The 11249-nt window shown below is 35.4% G+C and overlaps 1 protein-coding gene across 2 annotated transcripts; it reads left to right on the forward strand.

Annotated features, from left to right (window-relative positions):
• Nucleotides 1-4898: 4898 nt before the first annotated feature.
• Nucleotides 4899-10792, forward strand: LOC145120172 (putative methyltransferase PMT14). Of its 2 annotated transcripts, none has more exons than XM_079055981.1 (7): nt 4899-5341; nt 6050-6694; nt 6787-6985; nt 7602-7884; nt 8650-9036; nt 9784-9861; nt 10171-10792. In XM_079055981.1, exons 2-7 carry the CDS (start codon nt 6077-6079, stop codon nt 10418-10420), a joined length of 1815 nt encoding a protein of 604 aa, XP_078912107.1. In that variant the 5' UTR covers nt 4899-5341; nt 6050-6076; the 3' UTR covers nt 10421-10792. The 2 variants fall into 2 exon arrangements, with proteins under 2 accessions (XP_078912107.1, XP_078912106.1); XM_079055980.1 differs by having other exon boundaries at nt 4900-5308.
• Nucleotides 10793-11249: the final 457 nt, after the last annotated feature.

Consider the following 11249-nt stretch of genomic DNA (forward strand, 5'->3'; position numbering starts at 1 on the left):
AGCTCTCAAGTTGCTTGCATAGAACACGAAAATATGAACAAAGATCGGAGAAAACTCGTAAAAACCCATTTTCTCCATGAGTTGCTAAACAACTCATCAAAATATAAGTGAAGAAAAGGATCTGATAGAGTCTTTTTAAATTTAAGAGATGCTCAAGTGAACAAAAAACAAAGCACACTTAGAGATCTGAAAAAGTTTTTTTGAAGGTTATGTGAAATGTACAAGTATTAAAGCTTTGCTTACAAACAGCTCTTTCAGATAATGAAAAGGGCTCACCTAAAGAACGATTTTCTAATGATATGTGGACTGAAAATGGGATGAAAGCTCATAAAAATTATTTTCTCTCCCCTTTTGCTGATCAAACAACTAAAATATAAACGAAAAACCCATCTGATAAGGTTTTTTGCAAACTTGGGGAATGCTTGAATGAATAAAAAACGGAGCAAATCTACAGATCTGAGAAGATTTTTGCAAACTTTAAACATATTTGAATGATCATAAATCGTTTAGATCTGAACTAAAAACGAGATGGATCCACAGATCTGAGCTGAAAAACGAAAACAAAGTCCATATATCTAAACAAAAACACTAAGCAGATAAAGATATCTGAAAGATAGAACACATCAGATCGAGAGATCTGAGGAGGGGCCAATCAGATCTTGGCAAGAGCCAACGGATCTGAACAAAAAGGTGCTAAATATGAGCAGATCTGAGCAAACCTGAACTGAAAACGCAACAGATCTGAACAAATCTAGACAAGAACGAGATGATGGCTGCTCGTTTAAGTCCGGGATGGCGCCAAATGATGCGACTTCGGCTCCGACCACCTGCTCTGAGGATGTGCTTCTACGCCGGAGACGGATCTGCGAGGTCACAACAGACAAGCCCGTTAGAGCCGCCCCAGGGACTGTGCCCCGGGAGCGGACTCCGACGGTCAAGTTAGATCATCTGGTAGATCTGAGATGGTTCTCTTTAGCTAGAGAGAACCATCTTGGTGCTGGTGTTGGTGTATGGTGGCTGACGGCGGCGGGTGGCGGCTGAGTCGCCCGGCCGGAGTATAGGGCGGCGGCTGAGCCAAGGGGAAGATCCCTCTCCATGGAGGAGGTACTGTTCATTATATAGGGGACAATTAGGTCAAGGAGAATTAGGTCAGGCCTTGGGCCAGCCCAATTCAGGCCCAACTAGCAAGGAGCTGGGCGAGGTCGCCCGGAGGCGCCGGGCGGGGCTGGCGAGCGTGCACCAGGCAAGGCTGGCGGGCGCGCACCAGGAAAGGCTGGTAAGGGAGCTCCAGGCCGGGCCGGCAGGAGAGTCCCCAGCGAGGCTGGCAAGGGAGTCCCCAGCAAGGCTGGCAAGGGAGAACCAGACCAGAGAGCGTTAGGCCGAGCCGGCGGGGGAGTCCCCAGCGAGGCTGGCAAGGGAGTCCCCAGCGAGGCTAGCGGGAGCGCACCAGGCAGGGCTAGCATGCTAAGGTAGTTAGTATATCGGTAGTTACTTTATACAATACTACTGTACATCTTACATTTTCCCATTACATTCATATAGTGATCTTCTCACATAAACGGTAATGTAAACTATTTTCTGGTAATAATAGTCATTTACTTGGGAAAACACTCACTTTTATAAAAGAACAAACATACAGAACAGTCGAGTCTTGGTAGAAGACTACTTTCCATTTTTAGTAGAAAATATAGGGTTTTCTAGGAAGTATACAAACTTTACATCAAACATTTACAAACTTTACATCAAACACTTACAAACATTTTCTTCAAACTTATACAAACATTTGACACTAAAATACTTATGAACTCACTAGCTTAAATGCTGATCTACGCTTTCAAAATAACTTGTATTCTCAGGTCACCAGTAGACAGGTACCGATGACCAGGTTTTGAGAAGACGGAGCATGTTTAAGACTCCTCTTTTATTTTGATATATATATTTTTGGTGTCTTACAAATACGTTCAGAACACACTTATATTAACTTATACTATTAATGCAATGGATGATGTTGTTGCTTGTTTTACTATTTTGCATTGTTATGATACTATACATGACGTTCTCCGCCCCCAAACGTTTCTGCCGTTCTGGTTTGGGGGTGTGACACCTTTGATTGCTCCTTCACTACTATCTCCAAAATTAACAATAGGACCATATTTCTTCACAAAATTGGTCAAGAGAAACTTGAGAAGAATCATGTGTCTAGAGCATCCATTGTCTAGGTACCAAACATGCTCCTGATTCTGACGAATATAAGAGATATTCCAACTTTTCATCTTTGACTCTTTGACAGCTTGAAAAGTATTAGTTTTGACAGCTTGAAAAGTATCAGCGTCACGTCGACTGAGACTATCATGAGGGGCATCATTGATAAGAGCCATAAGACCTTTAATATTTAGTCCTTCGTCTTCAGAGGTATCCTTTTCTTCAACCCATTTCTCAGATTCCTCTTGCTTTGCAATGAAGGCTTTTGGCAGAGAGATGTTCTCCTTCTTCATGTGCGCTAACAGCTTCTTGTACATGACTTCATAATTCTCCGAGCTTTGAGATTCTTTCTTTTCTTTACAGTCCCTGGCAAAATGATCAGGGCTTCCACAGTTAAAACAGTTACATGAATTTCTTTTCTCTGAGTTGAGCTTTCTTGCTGAACTACCTCCCTTGGATTGAGCTCTTCGGACTCCATTTTATCTGCTTTCTTATAACGTTTAACAATGAGTGCAGTACTAGCAACTAGTTCATCAATAATTTCATCATTACTTGCTTCACCCTGATCAGAATCATCAGAGTCACTGATGAGATTGATTGCTTCTTTTTGAGAAACTAGGGCTACAAACTTTTCTTTGTTAGAGTCCTTCATGATGTCTTTACGAAGAGCTTTAGTTTCTTCATAATTTTGTAGATTTCCAAACAAGGAGTTTAGATCCATGAGGTTTTTCTTCTCACTGTTCTTAAGAACATCAACGTGATGTTCCCATCTTTTCCCAAGAGAATCCAAGAACTTTAAAACCAACTGAGAGGAATGATTGACAACCCCAACTTGCGCATATCATTCACCAAACAATTAAACCCGTTAAAGGTTTAAGTTAGAGATTCACCGCTGAGAAAAGAAATGCTCATATCTCCGATTGAGATTGTTGTTGGTTGTTGCTTGAACTTCCACAGTGCCTTCATAAGCCACGGTCAGCGTCTTCATCATCTATTGAGCCGACTCACAGTTCTGAACTAGATGATACACATGATAAGGAAAAGACTTTCCTATGGATGCCCTTGCTTTGACATCAACACTGACAAGTCTCCTGTCATCATCGTCATAACTAGCCTTTGGCTTTTGTTTCAAGGGACCAACATGAGCCTTGTCAACCATAGGTTGATACATATGAACATGTGGACCTTTGTCTATGATGTTAAACATATCAAAATCCATGGTTTTAAGAACAACCATAACCTTTGATTTCCACATTGCAAAGTTGCGTTCATCGAAAGGAGGGATCTTGTTTAAGGCAGACGACTTGGGATAATGAGAGGAAGACATGATAACTTGAATGTATCGTAAACTCGCTCTAATACCAATTGAAGGTTTGTATCGATCGGATACACTCAAGTATAAACAACAAATAACAAACTAACAAAACAAATATTAAACAGAAAACAGAAGAACACAAATAATCACAAAGATACTTTCACTAAAAAAGAGGCTTCTCACAAAGAGAACGATGTCACAAAGACGACACCAAGCTCTATTAGGGTTTGACCCTAATAGTACATTATATACGATTACAATAACGAAGATCCCACTATTTAGGAGATGTATACTAATCTATGTAAATGTATGATCCTAATCACTAAGATTACGGATCAAACATCTATTCTATATATACAATGTATAACTGCCTAATATACATATGATCATGATCACCAAGATCATTAAGTTCACGCTGAAGCTGATCATACTGAAGTTGGCGCTGGCACCAGAGCTGGTGGTCAGCGTGTAGAGTTTGACTCATCAGATCATAATGTGTGACCTTACATCAACAACTACTTAAAGATACTTTCGACATTTAGCTTCTTCACAACAAATCATACTCTACAATGTTTGCATCATCAACCAACATCATCACTTTTTCCCGATCGATTACTGACTCATCACCATCAAATATTGGACCATCATGAGCAACATCCTTACCTTTATACCTAACATCATCCTCATGTACAAGCCACCGTAAGTAACTTCTGCATTCCTTGGGTCCATATGAGGTGGTGTCATAGATAATACATAACATATCTGGTTACTTCCGGTACCAGATGACCTATTACCACCAAAATGATTTTCTCAATCGAAATCAATTAATACCACTTTTTTCATAACAAGATTAACAACAAAAAATTGTACTATGTTAGAAGACATAGTAGTTACAATACTAAGAACACATATTTGATATCACTGTCGTCAACAATTTACATAACTATGTTCAACAACATTGAAAAAGATAGACGGATCTAATTAGTATGTAACTTGGAATTCAAAACCATCAACTTAACCAATTAAGAAAAATTTATATAGTTGGTTAAATCACACAATATCATATGTAACATGGAACAATATGATATTTACTCCCATTATCCTTCACTACAAACACATACTATAAACTGATTAAATAAAGTTATTTTCACTAATAGAAATATAATAGAAATATAGCTAACGAACTGCCTCTGAACAATTACTAAAACAATTTCTATAAAATAGACTAATAAATAATATATGAAAGTTATTTTAGTTACTCCGGAATATTAAACATTTCAGAATGCAATAATATCATTCCAGAATACACGATGTTAAATTTGGAAGTACCTCTAATTATATCTTACTAACCGGGCGTCAACTACCGAACAATCAGAAAGAATCCGGAATCGAGCATTATGGATTATGTACAAAATGGTTATTTTAATTGTTTATCTTTTAATAAAATGTGTGTGCATTTTGTGAGGAAGCTTCTGAATTAGTTAAACAAACAATTAAACACTAAATCCCAATGGAATCTCGATCTATTCTTGGATAAATCGATAAATTTGTCATCCAGAAAACCTCGGTTTATACTCTCACTCCTCCAATTAAGTCGTCGACCTCTCCACATCTTCTTCTCCATCCACCGTCGTCGTCTCCTACCATCTTCATGCTACCGGATTACTACTCGCCTACTAATACTAGCCTTTTCTTTCATCTTTTCAGACAATTATTTCCCAGTGCAAAAGTTGGTTGAAAAAAAGTTGGAAGCGAGCTTTTGATCGGCGTCTGTTTTGCCTCTTCCTTCCGGTAAAAAATGGATTTTGCTCAATATGAAATTTAGTAAGTTAACTAGTTGTTTTGTATATATATATATATATATATATATATATATATATATATATATATATATATATATATATATATATATATATATATATATATATATATATATATATATGTATATTTTTGCTATTGATGTGTTACGAATTATCTACATTTCTCGTACTTTGAGATTTTACTGTGGATAATTGACTTTTTAGAAGCTTTCTTCATGATTTGAATTAAACCAACGACTGGTGTCTGTAATGGATGATTCTGGTTGACAGTATGTGGTCCTAGAATGCACAACTTTTTCCAGCTTCATCTTGTGCTTGTTTCTATCCAAAATATCTAGTCAAATGTAATTAATTTCAGATATTTGTAAACAAAGCAACTCAATTGAGGGTTTTTTTTGTTGTTATTTTAAAGTACCACGATGCTCTATTGTAATCTTTTCATTCTCTATCTTGATAAATGATTTTGATTGATAACATTTGTTCTTCTTTTTTACTGTGGTTTGGATGAAAGAAACATCAGTTGTATTTGATTGATTTTTGTGTTTAAGCTAAGTGGTGCTAGAATGCAAAATCTTGTATTTGCTTTGAATTATTTAGTATTAATATCAATTCAGGATAGTTTTGGGAATCTTATAAATAGAGAATTTCTTTAGAGTAGTTTCCCACTACTGTTGATGAATGATGTGATGCTTTTATTTTGCAACAAATGCAGGAGTTTTATGAGTTCAAAAAGCAGAAGATGGCTTCTAAGAATGCAGGACCAAAGAGAAGAAGAAGTCCATTTCCATTATCTATAATCATTGTTTTTGGTCTGTGTTGTTTCTTCTACTTACTAGGAACATGGCAAAGAAGTGGTTTCGGGAAGGGGGACAAAATAGGCATCGACATAATGAAGAAAATTGAATGCAAGGATGATGAGTTTGGCAGCCTTGATTTTGAAACCCATCATAGTATTCCTATTCCGGATTCGAAGCCAAAATCCAAAGTGTTTTTCAAGCCATGTGACATGAAATACAGAGATTACAGTCCTTGCCATGAGGAAGATGGAGGTAGAGCAAGAGAGAAGATGATGGTGTATAGAGAAAGACATTGTCCCCCTGAAAAGGAAAAGTTAAAATGTCTTATTCCAGCACCCGATGGTTATTCTAGTCCGTTTCCATGGCCAAAAGGACGTGATTATGTACATAATTCGAATTTAGCAGTTGAGAAGGAGTTTCAGGGCAATGTGTTTAAGTTCCCAGGTGGTGGGCGTGGGACCATGTTTCCTCAAGGAGCAGACGCGTATATTAATGAAGTTGCGTCAGTCATCCCAATTGCTGATGGGTCTGTTAGAACAGCCCTTGATACTGGTTGTGGAGTATGTTTTCTTACATATTTAATACAGTATGATTTTCCCTAATCCTTTTTTTTTATCACATCACATCACATGATGTCATGATGTTGACATAGGTTGCAAGCTGGGGTGCTTACTTGATGAAGAGAAATATTTTGGCCATGTCATTTGCACATGAAGCACAGGTGCAGTTTGCTTTGGAGCGTGGTGTGCCTGCTATTATTGGTGCTCTTGGATCAATAAACCTTCCATTCCCATCAAGAGCATTTGATATGGCTCACTGCTCACACTGTCTCATTCCATGGGCTCAAAATGGTGCCTAATTAATTACTCAAATATCCAACAACTGCTTTTACATCAAACTTAGGTTTTCATGGAACAAATGATTATATATCCCTTTTGTAGGGTTAAATGCATAAAGTAGCAAAAAAAAAAGGGTAGATTTGTCAAAGTAAAATGTCTTAATAAGCAACAAAAAAAAAAAAAAAAACTGAAAGTATAATGCTGTAAGGCAGTAGATCTTTTGAAGTACAATGCCTTAAAAACTAAAAAAAGCTGCAAGTACAATGGCATAATAGAAAGAAATGAACCTAAAAAATAGGGTTAAAATAGCAACTTACTTTCATTGATTTTTTTACTATAGCATCCTATTTTCATTTCTTTCTACCTTGAAAAAATTACCCAATGTCATCCCAAAATGAGTCAATCTCACTGCTATAATTGGGTAGATTTGTCAATGTACAATGTCATAATAAGACTCTTTTTTGAAAGTACAATACTATAAGTGGATAGATCTTTCTAAAGTACAATGTGTTTATAAGAAAAAGAACCGAAAGTACAATGCTTATAATACACAGATAAATTGCCATTAGCCCCAAAAAGGCAAAAAGTATTCTAGTGTAGAGCATGAAAGTATTTATTTTTGTTGCAGATGGAAAGTACTTAATGGAAGTAGATCGTGTACTTAGGCCTGGTGGATTTTGGATATTGTCTGGTCCTCCAATCAACTGGAAGACTTTCTATCAGACATGGAATCGGTCAAAGGAGGATCTCAAGGCAGAACAAACCAAGATTGAAAAACTTGCAGAGTCTCTTTGTTGGGAGAAAAAATATGAGAAAGCTGATATTGCTATTTGGAGAAAGAAACTCAACTCTGAATCCTGCAACTTAATTTCTGCTGATATTTGTAAATCTGCTGATGCTGATAATGTCTGGTGAGTCACTCATTGTCAGTTTCTTTTCCATATTTAGCATGATGAAAGAGCTTTTATCCCTGATATATGAAAATGGATTTGTAAGTTATTTTACCATAATGTAAATGTTTTAATTTAGCATTCGTATTTGAGCTTATTACTACTTATCAGTTGTTATGTCTTTTAGTGATGATATCGTGTTCGATTTAAGTTGATAATCATGTTGTGTATAAATAAATTTGCACTTATATGCCAAAAATGTTTTTGAAGTATTATAATATTTTGAAATTTTTGTCAATTTCAGTTTATAACAGTTCTCATATAAACAATAATTTGTTATTCAATATCACTTCTAAAGAGGGTTAAAATGGTCATTAACTCACATTCAGTCTCAAAAAAGGAAAAAAAAAAAAGTCTCCCTTGGTAACTCATGCAAATAGGGTGAGATAGCAATGTATTTTCCTTGATTTATTCATCATAGCATCCTAGTTGCATTTCTTCTTATTACATCACTGTACTTTGAAATCCAATTATAGAAATGTCATCCAAATACAAAGCAATGTGTACTTCTATAATTGAAAAAAAACAAATGTCCTAATTAGAAAAAAAAATTGAATACAGAATGCTACAATTGGGTAGATTTATCATGCTATAACAGAAAAAAATGAAACTAGATGCTATAATAAACAAATAAAGAAACATACACTGCTATTTCTTGCATTTAGCTATTCTCAGTATATTTTTTTCTAAAATAATTAGTGTATGTATGATTATGATGTGACATAGGTACAAACAAATGCAAACATGTGTAACTCCTTACCCTGAAGTCACCACCAGAAATGAAGTAGCGGGAGGGGAGTTGAGGAAGTTTCCGGCGAGGTTACTGGCTGTGCCACCACGGGTGGCCAAGGGACAAATTCCAATGCTTTCGGTACAAGGTTACCAAGAAGACAATCAAATTTGGAAAAAATACATTAATACTTATAAAAAGAATAACCGCTTAATTGGCACATCAAGATATAGAAACATTATGGATATGAATGCTGGCATTGGAAGCTTTGCTGCTGTGATCAACACTAATAAATTATGGGTGATGAATGTCGTGCCTACTATTGCCACAAACACATTGGGTGTTGTTTATGAGAGAGGTCTTATTGGTATATATCATGACTGGTGAGTTTCTTTAATCTAAACATACTTACCTCTCTCTTTTTTTTTACCCATAATAGCAATGTAACAAATGAAGAACATTCGCTATATTGGTTGTGAAATGCAAGTAATTTGCTATTATGGGTAAGAAAATTAAAAAAGTAACATTGCTATTATTGGTAAAGAATTTAAGTATGTTTTTATTATGGTTTAAAAAGTACAATCAAGTTGCTATTATGAGTAAAATTAAATTACATTGCCGATATTGGTAGCGAGAGTAAAATTCGTTGCTATGAGATTAAATGACATTTATACCCTTACATTCTGGAAAAACCAGCCAACAGATTCATCAACTTTAACAATATTTATTATTAATTTAGATGTGGGAGGAGTTGCAAACAAATAGGTAAAAAAGGCTAGTGGCTTAACCCATTAGGTCATTTTGTTGTGATTAAACCAACCAAAAAGAAACAGCCATGTATATAGAGTTTAACAAATTAAGCTCATTAAGTAAAAAAGAAATAACCCCCAAGTGTTGCCTGAGTAAATGTTATTTGAGAAAATGATGGCTGGCCCACCTTGGAAATGGAAGGAAAATATAAATGAGGGCAAATTTGTAATGGTTAGGACTTACAGATAAATGCTTAATCTTCTGGTTTTGTGTGTTAAGGGCAAGACATTCTTTTTGCTTTAAGTAAACAAGATGCAATATTAATACCTTAATTAAGTTGATTGATTATAAAATCATTGTTGATAATTCTTTTGTTTCAGGTGTGAGGGATTTTCAACCTACCCAAGAACATATGACTTCATTCATGCTAATAGTCTCTTCACCTTGTACAAGGAGAAGTAAGTCTCTTCATCTCTTGTTAATAATCACTATATATTTTCAACTTGTTAATAATGACTATTTTTCATCAGAACAATCTTTATTGACCTATAATTTTCCAGTTTTAATGATGGGAAAGATTATTCTTTTATTGGTTCTTAATACTTTGAAAAATCTACTAAAGTTGCTTTGCAAACGGATGACATTGTCACAAATTAATTAGTAGATATGTCAAATAACTGAAAGTAGAATGCCATAATAAGAAAATGAAAAGGTTTATTAGATGTATAAGTATAACTGAAGTGTTTAAGCTCGAAATGAGTGAATAGGTGCGAGGTAGAAGACATTCTTCTAGAAATGGATCGGATACTGAGGCCAGAAGGGTTGGTGATCATTCGTGATGAAGTAGATGTGTTGATGAAGGTGAAGAAGATAGCGAGTGGCATGAGATGGGATATAAAACTGATTGATGATGAAGATGGACCATTTGTCACCAAAAAGATCTTTCTCGCCACTAAACCATATTGGCTTGCTACCCAACCAAACCACACGTCTACAGTCTACTCACTCATTAATTAATTAATTAATACATACCAATGTACTTACATTTTTTAGCCTATACTACCAATCTATAAACCTATAATAGCAACCTACTTACATTTCTTTCTTTCCTGATAACATGTTATATTGTTATATGGATACCATGTAAGTATGTTGCTATTATAGGTAACAAATGGCGCCAATCATCTTGGGCTTGGCCTGCTTGTGTAATTCGGGTTTTGGCCCAAAAAAATAGGGGCTTAGCACAATTACAAGCTTTGTCTCTTTGTCTTGGTGTCTTGCAAATCTGGAATGCTTGCATATCACAGTTGCAAGCTTTAATTTTGTAATGGTTTTACTTGATGCTTTTGTAACTACACTTTCTTACATTGTATCTCCACTTCCTACTAATCATTTTAAATCAAACCAAAATCGGAATTTTAATCTCATTGTAAAGCACCAAATATAGTAACATCGAGTTTAATTAAAATGACTTGTTTTGTAGTCCATTTTTGAAACATGAGGACTCAACCATACAACAACACACGAAATACACAACATACAATGAAATCGGCTCTGTCTCATGATTTTGCCTGCAATTGTAGTGAGGCTTAAATTTTATTTTATTTTATTTATTATTATTTTTTTTTTTTTTGCAGTTGTTCTTTCTATTTTATTTAGGTTCCAGATCGTTTTCCTGTTACCATACACACGAATTCAAGATATTTTTGCTTTCAAATTCTTTCTACCAAATAATAGAATAGGCCCTTGAGGCATTTTTCATTAGTATTTTGCCTCAAAGCTTATATTAATCAGTGATATGCCAATTTTCATCTAAAGTCTAAAGCCCTTCTATTTTTTTTAAAAC

This window comes from Lactuca virosa, chromosome 6 (genome assembly GCF_052849685.1).
Source record: "Lactuca virosa cultivar CGN04683 chromosome 6, Lactuca_virosa_CGN04683_v6, whole genome shotgun sequence".
NCBI classification, from domain to species: domain Eukaryota; kingdom Viridiplantae; phylum Streptophyta; class Magnoliopsida; order Asterales; family Asteraceae; genus Lactuca; species Lactuca virosa.